Source organism: Bos javanicus, chromosome 20, assembly GCF_032452875.1.
Source record: "Bos javanicus breed banteng chromosome 20, ARS-OSU_banteng_1.0, whole genome shotgun sequence".
Classification (NCBI taxonomy): Eukaryota; Metazoa; Chordata; class Mammalia; order Artiodactyla; family Bovidae; genus Bos; species Bos javanicus.
The window spans coordinates 35448867-35473970 of NC_083887.1; the positions used below are offsets into that span (position 1 = coordinate 35448867).

The 25104-nt window shown below is 43.2% G+C and overlaps 1 protein-coding gene across 2 annotated transcripts in view; it reads right to left on the reverse strand.

The window, feature by feature from the left end:
- The window catches only part of OSMR (oncostatin M receptor), a 74417-nt gene extending 51996 nt beyond the window's left edge, over window positions 1-22421 (reverse strand). Inside the window, exons 1-2 of one of the 2 annotated variants that reach the window (XM_061393680.1) lie at window positions 22086-22421; window positions 4027-4112 (exon numbers count right to left, since the gene is read on the reverse strand). In XM_061393680.1, the coding sequence (XP_061249664.1) occupies window positions 4027-4099 (73 nt within the window). In that variant the 5' untranslated portion in view covers window positions 4100-4112; window positions 22086-22421. Of the gene's footprint in view, window positions 1-4026; window positions 4113-21874; window positions 21958-22085 lie in introns of those variants that run through there. The other variant, XM_061393681.1, reaches the window with a different exon arrangement.
- Between the last annotated feature and the right edge of the window lie 2683 nt (window positions 22422-25104).

A 25104-nucleotide genomic window follows, 5' to 3' on the forward strand; every position in this document is an offset into this window, starting at 1 on the left:
AAATTCTGAAAGAGATGGGAATAGCAGACCACCTGACCTACCTCCTGAGAAATCTGTATTCAGGTCAAGAAGCAACAGTTAGAACTGGACATGGAACAACAGACTGGTTCCAAATCGGGAAAGAAGTCAAGGCTGTATATTGTCACCCTGCTTATTTAACTTATATGCAGAGTACATCCTGAGAAACTCTGGGCTGGAAGAAGCACAATCTGGAATCAAGATTGCTGGGAGAAATATCAATAACCTCAGATATGCAGATGATACCACCCTTATAGCAGAAAGCCAAGAAGAATTAAAGAACCTCTTGATGAAAGTGAGAGAGTAAAAAAGTTGGCTTAAAACTCAACATTCAGAAAACTAAGATCATGACATCCTGTCGCATTACTTCATGACAAATAGATGGGGAAACAATGGAAAGAGTGAGAGATTATTTTGGGGGGCTCCAAAATCACTGCAGATGATGACTGCAACCACGAAATTAAAAGACACTTGCTCCTTGGAAGAAAAGCTATGACAAACCTAGGCAGCATATTAAAAAGCAGAAACATTACTTTGCTGACAAAGGTCTGTATAGTCAAAGTTATAGTTTTTCCAGTGGTCATATATGGATGTGAGAGTTGGACCATAAAGAAATGTGAGCACCAAAGAATTGATGCTTTTGAACTGTGGTGTTGGAAAAGACTCTTGAGAGTCTCTTGGACTGCTAGGAGGTCAAACCAATCAGTCTTAAAAGAAACCAGTCCTGAATATTCATTGGAAGGACTGATGTTGAAGGTGAAGCTCCAATACTTTGGTCACCTGATGCGAAGAATGGACTCATTAGAAAAGACCCTGATGCTGGGAAAGACTGAAGGCAGGAAGAGAAGGGGGCGACAGAGGATGAGATGGTTGGCATCACCGACTCGATGGACGTGAGTTTGAGCAAGCTCCAGGAGTTGGTGATGGACAAGGAAGCCTGGCGTGCTGCAGTCCATGGGGTCGCAAAGAGTCAGACACAACTGAGCTACTGAAGTGAAGAAAAATGAAGTACTGATACATGCTACAAATCAGGTGAACCTTGAAAACATTACACTAAGCAAAAGAAGCCAGATACAAAAGTCTTGTATAGTATGGTTCAATCTACATGAAATATCCAGAACAGTTAAATCCACAGAGAGATAAAGGAGACTGAAGGTTGCCAGGGGCCAAGGGAGGGAGGGAGGAATGGGGATAATTGATTAATGATTACAGTGTTTTATTTGGAGACAACAAAAAAATTTTGGAAGTATATAGAAGTGGTAGATGCAAAAAATTTTGAACGTATTAAAGGCCACTGATTTGTTCACTTTAATCATAAATTGGTAATTTTATGTTATGTAAATTTCACATCAATAAATATTATTTTTAAAATATACATGATCATGACAAAAATTTTCAACCAATACAGGTATTGAATTCCTTACCATTTCCACTCTCACTCCACTGCCAAGTTTAAATCATTTAGTTTTTCTTGACCTTTTTCATACATTTAAAAAAATCACATTGAACTATAACCCCATTTTATATTTTTTAAAGCACTTCCGTTATTTTTAAAAAGCTATAAAGAAAAGTAAAACTAAAATGTTAACAGTCAATATTTCTGGATGGTGAGGTCGAGTGATTTTAATTTTTAATTGGAGGATAAACACCTTACAACGTCATGTTGGTTTTAATTTTCTTGTTTTATGCTTTTCTGTACTTTGCAAATGTTCTCCAAAAAACATGGTATAACTTTCAGAACCATATAATATGCTAGATTTTAAAAGAAATATTCCTTTAAGATATCCAGTTCATATCACTAAGATGACACTTCAGAATGCATAATTTAGTCTTCTGAGTTGATTTGCACCAAAAGGCTGAGTCCCGGTTATATTTCTATGTTTTACTCCCCACTTAAACTTAATAAATTGGCATTCTGATTCTTAACAAGTTTGAGCTTAGGGAATTAGTTATTATGCCCCATTCATTCAAAGGTAAATGAAATAAGTTGGGATTCCTGAACATTCAAAGCGCAACAAAGTCATCCTCTATCATTATTTGATTAGAGGTTTTATTCCTTTGTGAATAAAATGTCTCAATTTTTTAGTTAAAGACAGCAGAAAGCAACAGCTGCTATTCATCCTCTCCCTAAACCTGTGAACCAAAGGGAGATTTAGGAAGTGAACTAAAGGGAGATTTAGGAAAATGAAAAGGCAGAACCCTTATGGAATGGGGGGGGGCGGTTGGATTATTTTTAATAACTGTGTAGAGAAGCAGAGTGCATACAAAATCAGCCCACTTTCCTAGCCCTCATTTCACCTTGCTTGTACGGTATGGTCATCTGTTGCTGTCAGTCTCACTCTAGATTCACATTTCCTGGAGGGCAGAGTCCTGCAGCTTGGAATGAACTCTAGTCCCCAGAACTTGGCACAACATCTTACCCACAGCAGATCTCAAGTGATAGAGATCCAGCACAGCCCCGGCACGATCTCAAGTGCCTGCCTGAGCAGCTGCCCCTCACTAATAACTCGTTCTTCCTGGTGGTCTCCTCTTCCCGTTGCAGCTTTTCCCACCCCATATTTGAACCCTGATCACAGCATGCGCTCATAGCCTGTTTGGTGTTTGGCTCCCCGCAGACCGTGAGCTGAACAGAGGTGGCTTTAAGTCTTACTCATCTTGCTGAAATCAAGACTGTAACACCCCTGTCACAGTGCAGACACTCTGTGACTGATTACTGAATTAGTGAGTCACCTACCCTATATCACCAGTGCTTTGGGAAGCTCTAGAAGGCTGCCCTGTGATGCTTTAGACAAAGAGGAGCTTGACTCAGGTACTCAGTAGACAGCAGTCAGAAATAGCTGACTGCTATTTCTGAAATGGAAAGCAATCTAGGACATCCTTGGGAAATGGTGGGAAATGCCAAGGTAAAGTCAGAGAGACAGAGAGACCTCGGAGGTGATTCAGTCCAGTCCCAGTGTTTTTCAGAGGAGGAAACTGAAGCTAAAAAAAGGGGAGCGACTTTCCCAAGGTCACAGAATCCAACCAGGACCCTGGGCTCTTGGCCCAGCTCTCGACAACACAGTATTGGCGTGTGGCCAAAAAGAGCGGGCTTAGAACCAGATAGCCATAGACTTAGTCACAGGCTCCCAACTTTCCCCACCAGTTTCTCCATCTGGTTCCAACACGCTCAAGGAAACAAACTGTGGCCCATTCGTAAGATGGGAGAGCTTGCAGCCATAAAATATGATGTTATTTCTAGAAAAACTAACATTAAAGGTAAAAACTCTTATCATATATTGTATTATTTTAAATATACATGTGAAAGTAAACTTATTAAAGTATATGTACTTTAATAAGTATATATAGTATAATTTCCTAGCATATACACTTATGTTATATATAATACGTATATATTTATACGACATATACTATAGTATGTATACTTTATATTAACTATACTTTAATAAGTATACTATACAACAAATCCTATTCTCCAGAGCAGAGAATGGTGGGCTATAGTCCTTAGGGTCACATAGAGTTGGACACGACTGAAGTGACTGAGCATACATACACACACCTTCACTGGGTAAGTAGCTAAGAGACAAATACTATTTCTTTAGCCATAAACAGCATTTCAGCACTTAGCATATTACTGTGGAAGCAATGGCCTCTCAATGAATGGAGGACATTCCAACTTGTTCTAACTCTGAGCACATAACCCATTTCTACACACCAAGTACAGAAGGAACTCCTCTGCCAATGGCAACAGATCATATACTGATCATGAAATGCTGAGGGATTAAGTCTAGTGACAAGTTTCCATTGGCCAGGAAATCAGGGTTAAGGAGTAGCTTACTAAAATGAGCCATTAAGATCAGGAAGGTGGAGACTAAATTACTCACTGCTCCTCACCAATTCCCGGTAATTCCCAAAGAAAAATGACCTGTTCGTTTTTCTCCAAAGCACCAGTTACCTTGGTTTTTTTTTCTATGTGATTTTTTTTTCTTTATTGTTCTTTCCACTTCTTACCTTCACTTTGGTAAGTTCTCAAGGGCAGCAATGCCAAGAGGAATGTTGTCTGCAAGACTGCAAAGAGAGCCATAGGGTCTCACCTCCTGAAAAAGATAAATTGCAAAGAAGAGAAATTTAATTTTAGATGTGAGCAGGTTTCTTTGAACCTACTGTGGAAGATAATGACATTAAAGGCTTCCATTCTGGGACTTTCCTGGTGCTCCCGTGGCTAAGAATCCACCTTCCAATGTAGGGGATGAGGGTTAGAATCTTAGTCTGGGGAACTAAGATCCCACAGGAGGTGGGGCAGCTAAGCCCATGCACCACAATTAGGGAAGCCCTTGCTCTGCAACCAAAGATCACTCATGTTGCGACGAAGACCCGATGCAGACACACAAATAAAAACAAATAGGTAAACTTTAGAACGGCTCCCGCTCTCCTCTCCTCCTTATATCCACACCCCTTGTCACTGTGAATTTGGAGTCCTCTTCCAGCCCCACCCCACGATGAGCTGATTTTCCTGCTGCATCTGACTTGCTCTGTCTCATAAATGAGGCAGAAGTGATGTGTCCCCTTGGAGCCTGGGCCTCAAAAGACTTTCTGTATTTCCTCTTTTGTGTTTCCGCCTCTGGCACGAAAAGGACATTTCTGGGCTATTCTATTGGCTCCAAAAGGAGGATGAGTAACACAGGAGACAGAGGTGAGTCACCTGCGCTGCTCCAGCCCGGCCAGCCGAGGTCAGAAAGCAGAGGGCAGCTTTCCCAGATGGGACGCTGAGGCTGTGTGGCAACAGGTAATGGAGTCACCAATCTCTTCACACCAGGCAAAGTTTGGTGAAGAAAGATAGGGCAGAAAAACCCAGCCACACTCTCAGAAGAGCTCCATTCAAACTGATGCCTTGCAGGGGAGTCACCTCCCCTCTTCCCTGTCTCTCTCCTTAAAATGTCAGCTGAGAAATGCACACACGTCTCTGAAGGGGACAGGCAGAGCGGCATTGTTCTTGTTCAAGAGACCTTCTGGCACTCTTGTCTTCCAAGAGGGTTATGAACTACAGGCCAAAACAGCTCTGCTGATTCATCAGGTCTCTGACCGTTGTACAATGTGAGGGCACAACAAATAAGCTGGATGGTCTCAAGAAGGCTAATATGTTCTTCACTTAATAATAAACACGTTAGTCAGGGGAAGTACTGAATTTCACTTTTCTACTGCAAACTCTGACTCATCGCAGAGAGAAACAAAGAAAAATTCAAAGTCAACTTTTACCTCCATCTAGTCTGCTTAGGGTCATCAAAAGCTAGATGTTCTGTGAGCCAGATCATGCATTTTCACTGCCCACACTATCCATTTGTTTTCTTCAAACAGCATTTTACACGAAATGGGAACAATAGTGAAGACAGGAAGAGGGTAAACCAAACCAGTCAATTACTCTCGAGTGGGCAGATCTGCTTACACAGGCGCAAAAGTCTGCAAACGACAGCTTTTCTTCCTGATCCTTTAAGCACTGCTTTCTGCTACTTCAACTGTTGACAACAGGTCATTCACACCCTGCTGAAATCCATTCACACCCTGCTGAAATGTCTACAGACAACTTCAGATGGGTTCCTACTACAACTGAATATCAAAGCTGGGAGGAAGACTGACTCAAGAGAAAAGAGTTTCTGCTGAAAACCAAAGTGAAGGCAAAGGAAAATGCCACAGTGGGGTTTTGACACTCACTGTGCATTTAAATATCCATCCAATCCTGGTCTATGTCACAGGGTCCCATCCTCCTAACATGTACATCACACAAGAACACAAGACTCACCATAGTGAGAAGAGCGTGCATGCTAAGTCGCTTCAGTTGTGTCTGACTTTTTGCAACCTTATGAACTGAAGCTCACCAGGCTCTTCTGTCCACGGGATTCTCTAGGCAAGAATACTGGAGTGGGTTGCTATTTCCTTGCTCATCCCCTCAATTCAAAAGCAGGTAATTCCAGGGGCAGGATGCATGCTGCCTGTGTCCCCCACATGAAAGGGCTATTTAAGATGTTTCTTAAAAGGTGGAGTCTCAGTAAATCAAATATTTACCAAGTCACAAAAATTAAACAAGTCATGGGGCAAAGAAACTTAAAACTAGGAGTTAGAGGCCACCTACCAGTTAAGGGTAACCAGAAACTAAAGAACACAAGTTCTCATATAACAGAATTGAAGATATGGTAATTTACAAAGGACCTATGTCTATGGTCTGGGTAGAATCACCAGGACAGTCCTGTCTGAAGCCCTGCCCTTTCCCACCATCTCACATGGCTGGTTGTGAAACTGGGGACCTCAGCTCCAGCTACCATCGAATGTCCTGGTTTTCTTTTCATCAGTTCTCACAGGCATGGTTTTACAACCCACTGGACAGGGGGCAGCTGTGACCCAGTGGTCACCGCCTGCACAGAGCATAGTGGTTTTGTCCAGTGCTGTGACTAGGCAGCCACCATCCAGATACTGCAGGCTCCAGATCTCTCAGGACGTTTTGCAGAGGACTAGGAGTCCTAGCTGTTGTCTGAAAATCTTCCAGTAAAATCAATAACGTTTATTGAAACCTGCAGAGCAAGAGTCATGAGGGAGAACCTTCCAGAGAGCCCTGTGGAGCTCCTCCCTGCTGTGGAGCTCCTCCCTGCTATGGAGCCCCCTCTGGGAAATGCCCTGTGAACAGGTTTCCTGCAGGCACAGAGCCTGACACTGTGGGAAAAACACAGATACCAGGAATTCTTATCCAAGGCCCCAGGTGACTGGACACACAGCCCACGCGGTTCCCCTCCACCCTTCCTACGTCAGTCTTCCTCGGGTGATCCAATTCTGAGTGCATCAGCTCTTCCCTGTGTGACCCGGAGGTGAGGGGGTGAGCTGTGCAAACGTCCTGAGGTGCTGAGCGCTGGGCATAGTCAAGACACAACACAGAGCTGGGGCTTGGAGGGGGCAAGGAGGTGAGTGACAGGAGAAATCAGACAGCACACAGAAAGGGAGAGCAGGCAGGGAAAACACTTAAGAAACTTTGGCTTCTACTTGGAGTGAGATGGGAGCTGCTGGTGAGTTTTAAACAAAGGAGTAACGTGGTCTTGCACAGGAAGGACCCTGAATGAGAAGAGACTGAACGGGGCAAGAGTGGCAGGAGCAAGCTCAGGCCGTGGTCCATGGGAGACAGATGTTGGCTTAGACCCCGGGGGTGCAGGGACGGCAGCGATGCTGGGAAGGGTGATGAAATTCGGGAGAGATTTTACAGACAGAGCTGGCAGAACGTGTGGGGTGGTGACAAACTGAGACATCACGGGTGGCTCTCAGAATTCTGGACTGCGTGCCTGGAAAAAGGAATCACCACTAACGGAGAAGCAGAAGAATGATTCAGTGGGCTGTATCAGGGACTGCATGTGTGACATCTTAACTTCAGATGCTTACTTGATATTCAAATGAGATGTCAAGTAGCCAGCCAGCTACACACTGTGGAGTCCATGGAAGGGGTCCTGGCTCGGGGGACAAACCCAGGGGTTTTCAGTGCACACGTATAAAGCCACAGGACTGGATGATCTCCAAGAGGAGAACAGACAGAACAGAGAAAGAGGTCCGAGCATGTACTTCTGGGGCACTTCACACTGTGTACCGTGCCCCCTGACCAGATCAAAACAAAAACCTGGGACCAGGCTAGGCTCTCCTACATCACTTCAAGGATGAGGGCTGGTGTGTCCGGCATCAGCTGGCCGCTTGGCACGTTCCCCCCACCGGCACTCAGGGCTTGGTTTTTCCTCCAAAGCTCTGCTTAATTCCCCAGTCCTCCCATTCATTCAACAGGCTTTCTCTCTCTACAACTGTGAGGGAGAAGCAACGCTGCATCTAATTTGCAATGAGCAAAGGAAGTCTGGGAAGTACCAGGTGGCAGAATTCACACAGGAAAAATACTTTTCTGCCTCAACTGCATGCCTTTGTCCTTACTCAAATTGTTCTCTCTCTCTTTTTAAAACCTTTTTAATTTTGTATTGGGGTATAGGCAATCAACACTGTTTTGACAGTTTCAGGTGAACAGGGAAGGGACTCAGCCATACACGTACGTGTATCCATTCTCCCTTAAACTCCCCTCCTATCCAGGCTGCCACCTAATGTTGAGCAGTTTCCTGTGCTATTACGGTAGGTCCTTGTTGGTTATCCATTTTAAATGTAGCAGTGTATACATGTCCATCCCCAGCTCCCTAACTGTCCATTACCCTCCCCATCGGCAATATGTTATTTCTCTTTAAAAAAATAATCCTAGTGTTTTAAAATTGAAGTATAGTTGATTTACAATATTGTGCTAGTTTCAGGTATATAGCAGGCAATTTGGCTACACACACACATATATAGTCAGATTATTTTCCATTATAGGTTATTATAAGATACTGAATATAGTTTTCTGTGCCACACAGTAATTCCTTGTTGCTTATCTATTTTATGTAGATAAGTTTGTAGTATATAATTTGTACCAAATCATTAGGACCATAGGATTAATGGATATAGACCAAATCTTTTATTTCTATTTTTCAGATCTCCATTATTCCCACCCAGACTATGAGTGCCTGAGGACAGGCTTGGATCTTATTCCCCACTGTCTATCACAGTTCCAGAATATAGTTGCTACCCAGTCAATATCCATTTAATGAGTAAAAACTTGTACCAATTTTCTTGCATTCTTTCTTCTTTGCATTAAATTTTAATTAAAATAGATTCCTTTTCAGGCCTGTCTACATTTTCTGTTGTCAAATGTTGCCTAATTCATACATGTCTTTCACTGACATTCTTTCTCTGGGGGGAAAATGGGAGGAAAGAAAAGAAAAATCACCCACTTTTTTGTAGAACTTCTCATTCAAATCTTGTCTCTTTGCAAAAAGAAGATGGCCTTTGAACATCCCTCGGTATAAATACATGTGTAGTAAAAGCACGGATTTTGAAAAATCTGTCCCTCTTCGTCAGCGCTTCTTGTTCAGTCATTACTGAAATATTTATTCCTGGGAAGTTTCCCCACTGCAAATAATCCCCATGAGAAGCAGTTTAATCAGTCACTTGCTTCCCAAGAACATGGGTGTGTTGCCAACCTCTTCAAAACTGGCTCGGTGCCCTGATGATGTTATATGCAAATACTATTTTAAAGAAAGAAGCTGTTGAAACAGGATATGTGCCCAGTGTGTGTATCTTATGGAAGAGTTCTACGTGGCAGTACAAACAGTTGCTCACTTCTTAGAGAATCCCCACATTTTCCAGGTCTCATTCTTCTTATAGTTTTTTAAAGAGCCCTGCCTTTGAATGGACTTCCCTTGTGGCTCAGAAGGTATAGAATCTGCCTGTAGTGCAGGAGACCTAGGTTTGATCCCTGGGTCGGGAAGATCCCCTGGAGAAGGGAATGGCAACCCACTCCAGTTTTCTTGCCTGGAGAATCCCATGAATAGAGGAGCCTGGAGGACTAAAGTCCGTGGGGTTGTAAAGAGTCGGACACGACTGAGCGAGTAACACTCTGCCTTTGAAAGGGCCTCCACTGTTACAGCATAGGGCTGGTAACCCACAGGGTAATTTCACTCCAATTTCACCATCCCTTCCTCCTCCAGAGGTATGCCCAGGGTTCAAGCACTTTTCTCTTGCTCTCTAAACCTACCCAGGTAAGTGTTTCTACCAGTTGTGTAAGATCAGTCCTCAGTTATGAGGCTCAACTGACTCACACACTGCTCGTTTGCTTTTTTAAAGCAACATTTAGTTGTGATTCCAGCTAGGAGTAAAGGTGAGTCTCTGTTGTATGTGAAGTCAAAGAACTGCAAAACCTGGACCCAAAGAACATGCAAGCATTTGGTAAATGCCAAAGGTGATACTTCATTTGAAAAAATAAATTACTCCCCCAAATGGTACTAACCCAAACATGGATGGGAAAGGGAAGCTGTAATAGTTACATACAGGTACTCTGACATAAGACTACTTAGAGTCAATCCCCCTTTTGGCACTTACTAACTGTATGACGATGGGCAAGTTACTTAAACCACCTGGGCATTCATTTTCTTTTCTGTGAAATAAGATTAAATAACCTACCTCATAGGATTGCCATGAAGATCAAATGAGATTATGAGATCATACACATAGTAAGCCCAATTAATGTTAGTTTGATCATTATTGGTATAGCTTCATTTCCTTCAACAAATTAAAATCCAGATGAACAAAGATAAAAATGCAAGACCATTAAATTTACTAGAATAAACAGAGAACCCATACAATTCAACATGAAAAAAAAAAAACCACACAATTAAAAAATGGGTGGAGAACCTGAGTAGACATTTTTCCAAAGAAGACATACAGATGGCCAACAGTCACAGAAAAAGATGATCAACATCACTAAACATCAGCGAAATACAAATCAAAATTACAAGGATATATCACCTCATAACTGTAAGAATGCAAATGCTGATGAGAATGTGGAGCAAAGGAAATCTTTTGCATTTTTTTTAATTTTAGCTTTAATTGGAGGATACTTGATTAGAATGTTGTATTGGTTTCTGCCCAACAATAAAGTGAATCAGTCATAAGTATACATATCCTCTTGAATTGTTGATAGGAATGTAAATTGGTGCAGCCGCTATGGAAAAGAGCTTGGCAGTTAGTCTAAAAATTAAAAATTAGAACTATCATGAAAGTGAAAGTGTTAGTCGCTCAGCCTTGTCCAAGCTTTTGCAACCTCATGGACTGTAGCCCACCAGGCTCCTCTGTCCATGGGACTCTCCAGGCAAGAATAATGGAGTGGGTTTCCATGCCTTCTCCAGGGGATCTTCCTCACCCAGGGATCAAACCTGGGTCCCCTGCATTGCAGGCAGACTCTTTACCATCTGAGCTATCAGGGAAGCTGGCTATGAAGAAGCAAATTCATTTCTGAGTTATCTGAAGGAAACAATACTAATTTGAAAAGATATATGTACCCCTAGTTCATTGCAGCATTATTTATAATAGTCAAGCTATGGAGGCAACCTAAACGCTCATCAGTAGATAAATGGATAAACGAGATGTGGCACATATACACAATGGAATGTTACTCAGCCATAGAAAAGAATTAAATCTTGGAATTTGCAATAACATGAATGGAGCTACAGATTATTATAAGTGAAACAAGTCAGAGAAAGACAAATACTATATGATTTTACTTGTATGCGGAATCTAAAAAATGAACATAGGTAATTTATAAGCAGAAACAAAGTCATAGATACAGAAAACAAACAGGTGGTCGCCAGAGGGAAGCGGGGAGAAGAGGAGGGAAATGGATGAGGGAAACTCAGACGCATAAGCTTCCTGTTACAAAATACATGAGCCACAGACATGAAATGGACAGTGCGGTGAATATAGTCAATAGCAATGTAATATCTTTGGTGACAGATGACTAGGCTTAATCATGGTGATCATTTAGAAATGTATTGAAATACTGAATAACCATGTTGCACACCAGGAACTAACATAGTGTTGAACGCTGATTACACTTCACAAACAAACTATTATGAAAAAAAGATCAGATTTGTGGTTATCAGAGGCAGAAGGTAGGGGTAGGGAGAATTGGATAATGCAGTCACAAGGGACAAACTTCCAGTTATAAGATAAATAAATACATGGGATGTATTTATGTATGAGATAAGTAAATACAAGCATGATAAAGATCTTTAACAGTGTTTCATGTTATACATGAGAATTGTTAAAAGAGGAAAATCCTAAGAGTTTTCATCACAAGGAAAAATTTTTTCTATTTATTTTGTATCTATATGAGATAATGGATGTTCACTGAACTTACTATGATAAACATTTCATGATGCATGTAAGTAAAATCTTTATCATATACTCTACACTTATAAAGTGTTTTATTTAATTATCTCAGCAAAAATGGAAGAAACAATTACTTGACTAATACATAGGTGAATATTTGTACAATCTGTCAAGCATGACGTGAAACCAGGAGCAAAAGACTGCTACAACAATCAAACGAACACTGAAAATATTCTAGACATATAATAGGTCTAAAACCAAACTGGGAACAATAGTTTCAATATTCATGTCACAGGGTTATGTCCCTAATATATATAAAGCTCTTAGAAATCAATAAGAAGAAGATAAGAAACTCCAAAGAAAAACTGATAAATGACATGATTATGTAATTTATAAAAGAGAAAGAAATATTAATAACCAAAAAGAAAAAAGGAAAACTAGACACTGTCACTAATAATTAAATACATGCAAATTAAAGCTGCAATTGTTTATATCTGTGTGTGTGTCTGTGTGGTGTCCAATTGGCAAAGCTGACTTAAAAGACTTAATACCTAGCATTGGTAAGAGTTTGAAAAAGTAAGCACTGCTTGCTACTCACTGAGGCAATGACCAAAACCATCCCCAAGAAAAAGAAATGCAAGAAGGCAAAATGATTGTCTGAGGAGGCCTAACAAACAGCTGAGAAAAGGAGAAGTGAAAGGCAAAGGAGAAAGGGAAAGATACACACATCTGAACGCAGAGTTCCAGAAAATAGCAAGGGGAGATAAAGCCTTCCTAAGTGAAAAAGGCAAAGAAATAAGAGGAAAACAATAGAATGGGAAAGACTAGAGATCTCTTCAAGAAAATTACAGATACCAAGGGAACACTTCATGCAAAGATGGGCACAATAAAGGACAGAAACAGTAGGCGGACCTAACAAGCACAAAAGATTAAAAAGATGTGCAAGAATACACAGACGTGCAAGACGTGCAAGAATACATAGAATACACAGAAGAACTATGCAAAAAAAGTCTTAGTGACCTGGATAACCACGCTGGTGTGGTCATTGAGAGCCAGACATCACGAGTATGAAGCCAAGTGGGTCTTAGGAAGCATTATTATGAACAAAGCTAGTGGAAATGACAGAATTCGAGCTGAGCTATTTCAAATCCAAAAGATGATGCTGTGAAAGTGTTGTACTCAATATGCCAGCAAATTTGGAAAAGTCAGTAGGGGCCACAGGACTGGAAAAGGTTAGTTTACATTCCAATCTCAAAGAAGCGCAATCCCAAAGAATGTTCAAACTACCATGCAATTGTGCTCATTCCACATGCTAGCAAGGTCATGTTCAAAATCCTTCCAGTTAGGCTTCCACAGTACATGAACCAAGAACTTTCAGATGTACAAGCTGGATTTAGAAAAGGCAGAGGAACCATAAATCAAATCGCCAACATCCGTTGGATCATAGGAAAAGCAAAAGAGTTCCAGAAAAACATCTACTTCTGCTTCATTGACCATGTTAAAGCCTTTGACTTCACAACAAATTCTGGAAAATTCTTAAAGAGATGGGAATACCAGACCACCTTATCTGCCTCCTGAGAAACCTTTATGCAGGTTGAGAAGCAACAGTTAGAATTGGACATAGAAAAATGGACTGGTTTAAAATTGGGAAAGGAGTACATCAAGCCTGTATACTGTCACCTTGCTTATTTAATTTATATGCAAAGTACATCATGTGAAATTCCAGGCTGGATGAAGCACAAGCTGGATCAAGACTGCCAGGAGAAATATCAATAACCTCAGATATGCAGATGACACCACCATAATGGCAGAAATCGAAGAGGAACTAAAGAGCCTCTTGATGAAAGTAAAAGAGGAGAGTGAAAAAGTTGGCTTAAAACTCAACATTCAAAAAACGAAGATCATGGCATCTGGTCCCATCACTTCATGGCAAATAGATGGGGAAACAATGGAAACAGTGACAAACTTTCTTTTCTTGGGCTCCAAAATCACTGCAGATGATGACTGCAGCCACGAAATTAAAAGACGCTTGCTCCTTGGAAGAAAAGCTATGACCGTATTAAAAGCTATGACATACTAAAAAGCATATTAAAAAGCAGAGACATTACTTTCCCAACAAAGGTCCATCTAGTCAAAGCTATGGTTTTTCCAGTAGTCATGTATGGATGTGAGAGTTGGATTATAAAGAAAGCTGAGCGCCGAAGAACTGATGCTTTTGAACTGTGGTGTTGGAGAAGACTCTTAAGAGTCCCTTGGACTGCAAGGAGATCAAATCAGTCAATTCTAAAAGAAATCAGTCCTGAATATTCATGGGAAGGACTGATGGTGAAGCTGAAGCTGAAGCTCCAATACTTTGGCCACCTGATGCAAAGAACTGACTCATTGGAAAAGACTCTGATGCTGGGAAAGATTGAAGGCAGGAGGAGAAGGGACGATAGAGGATGAGATGGCTGGATGCTATCACGAACTCTAAGGACATGAGTTTGATCAAGCTCCAGGAGCTGGTGATGGACAGGGAAGCCTGGTGTGCTGCAGTCCATAAGGTCACAGAGTCGCACACGACTGAGCAACTGAACTGAACTGAAGTTATAGCAGAAGTGATGCAGGGATATGAGTGAAACTGGCAGAAGAAGAGACAAAAATAGATCAATGAAATAAGATAGAATCCTCAAACAAGTCCTTATATAAACAGGAATTTATTTTGCTGTAAATAATAGAATTCAAATGAGTTGGAAAAAAGTAGTATGATTATAAATATACCACATTGAATCAACTATATCTTCCCAGGCCAGGTGGTATAGCAGTAAACAATCCACTTGTCAATGCAGGGGATGCAAGAAATGTGGGTTCAATCCCTGGGTCTGGAAGATCCCCTGGAGAAGGAATGGCAACCCACTCCAGTATTCTTGCCTGGAAAATTCCACGGACAGAGAAGCCTGGCACACTACAGTCTGAGGGACTGTGAAAGAATCAGATAGAAGTGAGCACTCAGAGCCTCACTGGATCAAATGCTTAAAACTTAAGAAAAAAGTTGTGACATTTTACCTTTCATCTTATCCAAAAATCTGGAATTTTGAAAAGCTAAATGTAAAACCAAAGTAATAAAAGTATTAGAAAAAAAAATAAAAGCTTAGAAATAATTTTCAGGTGAAAAAGGTCTTTCTAACCTAGACAAAGCACGTAAGTGATTAGATTGCAGTCGATTACACAAACATCTAAAACTTCTTGCAGGACTTTCCTAGTGGTGCAGTGGATGGGAGTCCAGTGCTAATGCAGGGGACACTAGTTCCATTCCTGGTCTGGAAAGAGCCCACATGCAATGAAGCAATTAAGCCCAGGTATCACAACTACTGAGCCTGTGTTCCAGAGCCCAAGAGCTGCAACCACTGAAGCCCATGCTCTGCGAGAAGAGAAGCCACCACAGTGAAGAGCCTGCACACCGCAAGAAGAGTAGCCCCCACTCGCCACAGCTAGAGAAAAGCCCAGGCAGCAACGCAGACCCAGCATGGACAAAAAGAAAATAAATACATTTAAAAACAAATAAATAAAACTTCTGTGCAGCAAAAGATATTTAAAAATAAAAGCATTATGAATAAGCAAAATGTGGTATATACAAACAACAGAACATTATTCAGCCTTAAAAAAGAAGGGAATTCTGATACATTCTACAACAGGGATGAGACTTGAGGACATTTTGCTAAGTGAAATAAGCCAGTTACAAAACTGCAAAGACTCTTCCATTTCTATGAGGTACCTGGAGTATTCATGGACTAACTGAAATGGACTGGAATGGGTGAATTTAACTCAGATGACCATTATATCTACTACTGTGGGCAGGAATCCCTCAGAAGAAATGGAGTAGCCATCATGGTCAACAAAAGAGTCCGAAATGCAGTACTTGGATGCAACCTCAAAAACGACAGAATGATCTCTGTTTGTTTCCAAGGCAAACCATTCAATATCACAGTAATCCAAGTCTATGCCCCAAACAGTAATGCTGAAGAAGCTGAAGTTGAACGGTTCTATGAACACCTACAAGACCTTTTAGAACTAACACCCAAAAAAGATGTCCTTTTCATTATAGGGGACTGGAATGCAAAAGTAGGAAGTCAAGAAACACCTGGAGTAACAGGTAAATTTGGCCTTGGAGTACAGAATGAAGCAGGGCAAAGGCTGATAGAGTTTTGCCAAGAGAATGCGCTGTTCATAGCAAACACCCTCGTCCAACAACAAAAGAGAAGACTCTACACATGGACATCACCAGATGGTCAACACGGAAATCAGATTGATTATATTCTTTGCAGCCAAAGATGGAGAAGCTCTATTCAGTCAGCAAAAACAAGACTGGGAGCTGACTGTGGCTCAGATCATGAACTCCTTATTGCCAAATTCAGACTTAAATTGAAGAAAGTAGGGAAAACCACTAGACCATTCAGGTATGACCTAAATCAAATCCCTTAGGATTATACAGTGGAAGTGAGAAATAGATTTAAGGGACTAGATCTGACAGATAGAGTGCCTGATGAACTATGGAATGAGGTTTGTGACATTGTACAGGAGTCAGGGATCAAGACCATCCCCATGGAAAAGAAATGCAAAAAAGCAAAACGGCTGTCTGGGGAGGCCTTACAAATAGCTGCGAAAAGAAGAGAAGCAAAAAGCAGAGGAGAAATGGAAAGATATAAGCATCGGAATGCAGAGTTCCAAAGAATAGCAAGAAGAGATAAGAAAGCCTTCTTCAGCGATCAATGCAAAGAAATAGAGGAAAACAACAGAATGGGAAAGACTAGAGATCTCCTCAAGAAAATTAGAGATACCAAGGGAACATTTCATGCAAAGATGGGCTCGATAAAGGACAGAAATGGTATGGACCCAACAGAAGCAGAAGATATTAAGAAGAGGTGGCAAGAATACACAGAACTGTACAAAAAAGATCTTCATGACCCAGATAATCACGATGGTGTCATCACTCACCTAGAGCCGGACATCCTGGAATGTGAAGTCAAGTGGGCCTTAGAAAGCATCACTACAAACAAAGCCAGTGGAGGTGATGGAATTCCAGTTGAGCTATTTCAAATCCTGAAAGAGGATGCTGTGAAAGTGCTGCACTCAATATGCCAGCAAATTGGGAAAACTCAGCAGTGACCACAGGACTTGAAAAGGTCAGTTTTCATTCCAATGCCAAAGAATGCTCAAACTACCACACAATTGCACTCATCTCACACGCTAGTAAAGTAATGCTCAAAATTCTCCAAGTCAGGCTTCAGCAGTACGTGAACCGTGAACATCCAGATGTTCAAGCTGGTTTTAGAAAAGGCAGAGGAACCAGAGATCAAATTGCCAATGCCCTCTGATCATCGAAAAGGCAAGAGAGTTCGAGAAAAATATCTATTTCTCCTTTATTGACTACACCAAAGCCTTTGACTGTGTGGATCATGATAAACTATAGAAAATTCTGAAAGAGATGGGAATACCAGACCACCTGACCTGCCTCTTGAGAAACCTATATGCAGTTCAGGAAGCAACAGTTAGAACTGGACATGCAACAACGGACTGGTTCCAAATAGGAAAAGGAGTATGTTAAGGCTAAATATTGTCACCCTGCTTATTTAACTTATGTGCAGAGTACATCATGAGAAATGCTGGGCTGGAAGAAGCACAAGCTGGAATCAAGATTGCTGGGAGAAATATCAATAACCTCAGATATGCAGATGACACCACCCTTATGGCAAAAAGTGATGAGAAACTAAAGAGCCTCTTGATGAAGGTGAAAGAGAAGAGTGAAAAAGTTGGCTTAAGGCTCAACATTCAGAAAACGAAGATCATGGCATCTGGTCCCATCACTTCATGGGAAATAGATGGGGAAACAGTGGAAACAGTGTCAGAATTTATTTTGGGGGGCTCCAAAATCACTGCAGATGGTGACTGCAGCCATGAAATTAATAAGAGACGCTTACTCCTTGGAAGAAAAGTTATGACCAACCTAGATAGCATATTCAAAAGCAGAGACATTACTTTGCCAACAAAGGTCCATCTAGTCAAGGCTATGGTTTTTCCAGTGGTCATGTATGGATGTGGGAGTTGTACTATAAAGAAAGCTGAGCGCTGAAGAATTGATGCTTTTGAACTGTGGTGTTGGACTCTTGAGAGTCCCTTGGACTGCAAGGAGATCTAACCAGTCCATTCTGAAGGAGATCAGCCCTGGGATTTCTTTGGAAGGAATGATGCTGAAGTTGAAACTCCAGTACTTTAGCCACCTCATGCGAAGAGTTGACTCATTGGAAAAGACTCTGATGCTGGAAGGGATTGGGGGCAGGAGGAGAAGGGGACGACAGAGGATGAGATGGCTGGATGGTATCACCGACTCGATGGATGTGAGTCTGAGTGAACTCCGGGAGTTGGTGATGGACAGGGAGGCCTGGCGTGCTGCAACTCATGGGGTCTCAAAGAGTCGGACACAACTGAGCGACTGAACTGAACTGAACTGGAGTATTCATAGAGACAGAAAGCAGAATTATGGTTGTGAGGGGCTAGGGAGAGAATGGGGAGTTATCATTTAATGGGTATAGCATTTCAGTTTTGCAAGATGAAGAGTTCTGGAGATGGATGGTGGTAATGCTTGCACAACAAGAGGCATGTCCTTAATAACACAGACCTGTGTACTTAAAAACAGTTAAAATGGTAACTTTTATATTATGTGTTTTACCACAATAAAAAAATTTGGGAAAAGGAGCTTTACACTAGAAGAAATATTTGCATCATCTATAAGAGACAACAGATTAAGAAACTGAATACCTGTAGAGCTTCTGCAGTAAACAGACATAAGATAAAACAACCCTATAGAAAAGTGAGCAAAGGACATGCACAGGTAATTCACATAAGAAACACGCAATCCATAAATATTTAGAGATATTAAACTGCAGCTCCTGCTGCTGCTGCTAAGTCGCTTCAGTCGTGTCCGACTCTGTGCGACCCCATAGATGGCAGCCCACCAGGCTCCCCCGTCCCTGGGATTCTCCAGGCAAGAACACTGGAGTGGGTTGCCATTTCCTTCTCCAATGCATGAAAGTGAAAAGTGAAAAGGAAGTCGCTCAGTCGTGTCCGACTCTGTGCGACTCCATGGACTGCAGCCTACCAGGCTCCTCTGTCCATGGGATTTTCCAGGCAAGAGTACTGGAGTGGGGTGCCATTGCTTTCTGCAGCAGTATTCAGCAAAATGCAAATTAAAATGTCTTACTGAGTTTCACTCATTCACCAGATTTGAAAATTTAGATAAAAATAGATAATACCCAGTGTTCGGAAGGATGAGGAAAACAAATTCTCATGTGCTGAGTTTAAATTATTAATAGCACCTGGGGTGGGTCAGCTGTGCAATTTGAAGAGTTTTATCTATCAAAGTGAAAAATGGATAAACTGATCCACAAATCTCTCTCCTAGGATATTACACTCAGGCTTAAGCACAAAAGTGAATGCCCAATTTTCCCTGAAGCACTGTTGCTAATGCTGAATAATTTTAGTTAACTTTGATGTCGATCAATAAGGGAAAGGATGAATAAATATCTCTAGCTAACATAATTAAAAATAAGTATTATTACTTTAGAATGTAGCCATTAATAAAAGAGGTACAGACATGATAGAGGTCTAAGACTTGGGGGTGAAAAAGTAAGCTGCACGATGATAGTAAGACCTCATTTACATTTATTAAAACATAATATTGGAGAAGGAAATGGCAACCCACTCCAGTATTCCTGTCTGAAGAATCTCATGGATAGAGGAGCTGGTGGGCTACAGTCCATAGAGTCTCAAGAGTCGCACACAACTTAGCGACTAAACCACCACGTATACATATATTTGCAAATGTATACCCAAGAAAAGTCTTGGAATAATAGGTACGAACCTGACATTTCCCTCTTCTGAGTGAGAATAGGAGTGACAAAGTTAGTTCTACATTTCCCCCCATACGTCATATACATATTCATTTATTATTTGTATTATTGTTAAAACATAAAAAATAAAACAGATAAACTAGAGTAAATAGCTTCTGAAAACAAATAGAAGGTTGTGAACACAGGACACAGCTTTTATAAAAGAAATCTGTGCTACAGAACTATGAGGAATCCTGCTTGGAGGGAGGGGAATTTCTCACAAGTTCTTATCTGTCTTGTATCTCCCCATTTCATATATTTTTTTCAGTCAAAGAGGACTTCCTCCAGAGAAAGCAGGGCTAGGGCTCAGTATTCCTGTAAAGTGAGCAAGATGACACTTGCTCAGCTTTCCTTCTGCTCGAGCCTACAATATTCCCACAAGGAAAACACTCTTTCCTCTTGTCAAATCACAGTACCACCTCTTTCAGAACCGTGATCGTTTTCCTGATTTGGTTCCTTTTTCAGGACAAATGGGCTACAAAAAACAACAGAGACTTTGGAACACCTCTGAGCACCACTGCAGGTGTCCCCAGTCTCTCAGGTTAAAGAGGTGGAAGGAAAAACCCAGTGTGTAAGTAAGTATTCTCCCCAGTATGGCTCCAGTCCCCACTGGACACCTAAGACGGCCATTTCCTCTCAAGGTGGCCGTTGATACAGAAGGTTTAGACACATTTGCTGAGACAACAGGAGGCAGAACAGGTACCGCAAGGAGGCAAGTTACAGCTGAGAGTTAGCCCTATCCAACAATAAAATGTTAGGTGGTGAGCTCCCTGCCACTGGAAGCATTCTAACAATACTGAAAGCTATCAGTGGAGGTGCCAAACTCAGCATGCCCTTGAAGATTCTGAGTAGGTAACAGGCTGGTGTCCAGTGCTTTTAAAGACTCCAAGAATAATTCTGAGGCACAGCTAAGTCTGGAAACCCCTGGCCACTATGACTATTTGGTGCCCTTCAGATTCAAGGGTCTCTGAGTGCACATTAAAGCAGCTCAGGAGAGAGGCAAAGTGCTCTGAGGACAGAGTGCTACAATAATGAAGCACCATACGTGGGGGGCGGGCGGGGGGCACTCCACAAAGGGTCCTAAAGTTTGAGACACAGATAGTGGTTACAGGCAGCCTCCAAAGCCAAATCCTGACTCTGCCACTTGCTAGCTGTGTAACCACAGACAAGTTGCTTAACTTCTCTGGGCCTCAGTTTTCTCACTGATAAAATCAGAATGGGAAAACTGTTACCCACATCAGTGGTGAAGCTTAAATCATTCTCGTGTATGTACAGTACTTAGTGCCTGATCCATAGTTAGTGTGAACGGTTATTATTTCGTAGAGGAGGAAACAGAGGCTGAGGCCATACGTTAACCTGACCCACGTCCTAAAGTCAGTTTAGACTTGACAATAAGACCCACAGCTTCTTTCCTTCTAGCTCAAATTAAATACATGGCATTCAGTTCTATCATAGCCTCTGCCTACATTGATCCCTCTTGAGTTGGAGAATAAACTTGTTCAGAGTCTTCAAGCTTGTCAGTTACCAGGCACCCTTGCCCCGTGGCACTGAATACTGTGCCTCCAGCCACAGGACAGGCAGGCGGGACAGATGGAGGCACGAGCCGGCCAAACACTGTCAAGAAAGGGCTCTCAGTGCTCCGCGACGTCACCGCCACGGAAGCCAGCTCTATGGTCTTGGACAAGTTGCTGAACCCCTCCGTGCTTTTTGCCTAGGAAAGAGCTGTCTGTAAAAGGGTGAGAGGCGGCGCGGTTACAAATACAAGGCTTCCATCGCCCAACCGGCCAACTTGGTGCTCCTTCCATTCGCTTGGCGTCTACCCCAGACACCACCGCATCCCCAAGAACTTTTATCGGCTGCACCTGCGTGTGAGCGCCTCTCGCTCCCAGGTGTAGAGGGAGGTGGAGAGAGGTCGCCGACCGAGAGAGGTATGACCCTCAGGTAGGCGTTAAAAGAACGTGAGGGAAGGCTGGAGACCGCAATTAACACCCAATTAACTCTGGGGTGCTGGGAACGAGGCAAAAGTGGGTCAAATGGGAATTTTAATCCCACAAATATCCCCCGACTGCCTTGCGAAGGACGCGGTGGGATGGGGACTGTAAACGCAGGGTGGGCACCGTCGTGGTTACGCACGGTGTGCGCTCTGGCAAGAATGAGTAGTTACGCACCCGGCCGCGGGTCACCGGCGAGGACCCCTCGAAACCCCTTCTCGGGGCAGAGCGAACCCCCCAGCCCAAGCAAACGCGAGGCCTCGGGGCACCGAGCAGGAGAGCAGAGTGCTGAACTCCGGGCCGCGTCCAGACGGCAGGGGCCGGCGGAGAATCCACCGAGGGAGGCGGCGCGCGCGGAGGCGAGCGGGGCGCGCGGTCGGGTACTCACCCCGCGGGCCGAGGGCTCCGCGAGCCGGGCCGAGTCGTCGGCGGCTGGGCTGCCGAACCGCGGTGCGAGACCCGGGAGAGCGCGGGTGCGGACGTGCAGGGCCGGCCCCGCGCCTGGCCTATGAATCAGCTGCGGGGCGCGCGCCCAGGGGCGGGAATTACGGGAAAGCCGCGGGGGAGGGCAGAGGGCCGAGGACTTTTGCAATTTCCCGTCTCGCTGCGCACTCTTGGCACTCTTGGGCCCCACAGGAATTCTCTTCCTTTGGGTCCCCCGGGGGGAGAGCGGATGGGACCCTGCAGAGGTGCGGGACCCCGGGCCTCGGCGGCCGGGCGGGGACCGGTGGGAAAGGAAGTGGGCGAGGCCTGGGAAGGAAAAGTGGAAACCGAAAACGGCGGGCCGGGCACCCGGGCGGGGGCTCCGGCCCCCGCAGGCTGGCCACCCGGGCGGGAGCAGAGCGGAGCGAAGCGGGTGGGATCCCGCGGGGCCACTTGTTATCCCGGCCTGGAGGCACACCCCCTGGGCTTCCCGGCAGAGATTCTTTGGGCACACTCAAGCGCGCCAGGCAAACTTCCGACTGTGTGGGGTTCAGAGCAATAAAATTTGAGTTCTAGGATCCTGGTTCGCGTTCCTCCCTAGAAACTCCCTGGCAGATACAGTTGTCCTTGCAGTAACTGTCCCATAGCCTTACACAAAGAGCTATGTGTGCTATAACGTGGCTTACTTTTTCTCTTAATAATGCCATTTAATCTTTGAAATACGTATTCAAATACAGGGCCCTTGAAATGCATATTTGCCCTCTCTTCATAGTTACACGGGGGCTTACCTGGTGGTACAGTCGGTAAAGAATCCGCCTGCAATGCAGAAGAGCCTGGTTCCATCCCTGAGTGTGGACGATCCCCTGGAGAAGGAAATGGCAACCCACTCTAGTATTCTTGCCTGGGAAATCCTACGGACAGAGGAGCCTCGCAGGCTACACAGTCCATGGGGTTGCAAGAGTTCGACAAGACTTAGCCACTAAACCACCACCACCAAGTTGTATGATGGACTAGTAAAGGCATACCCACCTGGGGTCTGGTATGGAACCATCGAAATACAGCTGCTGTGGTGCTGCCTTTGGACCCAGAGGGAGATTGGTGGGGCTGGGGTGTTGGACAGGGGTGCCCTGCAGCTCTGAAGTCTTGTCCATGGGGCCTGGCTCTGGGCGACTAAGACTGATGAGATTCAGGTGCTGCAAAGTACCACAGTGATTGGGAGAACTAGGAGTCATGGAGAAGGACCACCCATGAATCGTATCTTAAGAGTCACTTCTTGAAGTGACTGAATGGCTCAAAATGTCAGAATTAGTCCACATGATTTTATGTTTAAAGCCCAAATACTTTTATGTTTGCCCGTGTTTATAGCTCCTCCCAATGCCATCCCAGGGAAAGAGTTCTTTTTAGACAGGTTGTGTCTGATGATGCCAGGAAGACCATGGTGCATACAGTAAATATTTAATGATAATGAAGGTAAAGGTACTCTTGTCTAAATAAATGTAAGGTACTTTGCCACACCTCTCATTAAGGGTTTTAAAGAGTCCATTAGTTTAGCCATCTGGCTTTGAAAGCTCTGTCAAACCAGGTCCTGAGGGTGAGGAAGGCTTTCTGATTGACTTTTTCATAGCGTGAAAAAAAAAAAAAAATAGTGTGATGAATTTCTGCAAAGTGAGTCTTAAGTTGCTTTGGGTTCCTCTAACAATTGAAAGAAACTGAGTTGCAAAATATTCCCTGCTGTTGGTTCAGGACCCTCCAGTCCCCTGGTGAAATTCTAAATTGGCCCCCTTACACAAATGTCAAGGAGAGGCCGGCCCATTCAGATTGGTTCAGTTCAGTTGCTCAGTGTGTCCGACACTTTGTGACCCCATGGACATGGACAGGGGCTTCCCTGTCCATCACCAACTCCCGGAGCTTGCTCAAACTCATGTCCGTTGAGTAAGTGATGCCATACAACCATCTTATCCTCTGCCGTTCCTTTCTCCTCCTGTCTTCGATCTTTCCCAGCATCAGGGTCTTTTCAAATGAGTCAGTTCTTCACATCAGGTGGCCAAAGTATTGGAGTTTCAGCTTCAGCATCAGTCCTTCCAATGAATATTCAGGACTGATTTTGTAGGTGGCAGTTTAAATAAGCAAGGAACTTACATAGGAGGCTTGTCTCCCACAGTAGCAAGATGAATACATCTCCACATCTCCTCACCCAGCTGCCAGAATCTTAAAAGTTATTTAGAAGCCTTAATGGGGTTCAGTCCTGTGTACAGACCCCATGATCCTAATAACACATTGTTCTGTCAAGGTTGCATCCTTGAAAATGGCTCCTGGTACAGATACAGCCAGCAGAACATATATTCCAAGGACAGGGGAGGGGATAAGGAGGCTCTGATTGTCTGGGGTCGGAGGGTCAACCAGAGGGGACATCCTCTCGATGACATCCTTCCACAGGTGTCCACATAAAATTCACTTATTTTGTGCACCATTCTAATTCCTTGCATATACTCCTCTTTCTAGAGACTAGTTAGTATAGCACCTGTAAATCTGTGATCATTCCCTTAGGATGATGTGTTAGGTTGAATAGTGTCGTCCAAAAATTCATGTCCACCCAGAATTTCAGAATATGACCCCATTTGGAAATATAGATTTTGCAAATTTCATCAAGTTGAGCCTGAATTAACCCAATGCCTTTTATTCTTATAGGAAGAGGAAAATGTGGACACAGAAACCCAGGAGGAACACCATGTGATTCCTGAGGCAGAGATTGGAGTTATTCTGCCTCAAGCCAAGGAATGCCAAGGATCACTGGCCAGCAGCAGAAGCCAGGAGAAAGGTACAGAGAAGTATGGTTTTCAGCAGAGTTTAATATGTTGTCAAAACAAAGAACATTAAACAAGTCAGGGATACATTCCTTTAAGGTTTCAAAAAAAAAAAAAACAAAACAGATCAACACGTACACAGGGAGTTCGGATGGCCTTGGCACCTGGAAAGGGAGTCTT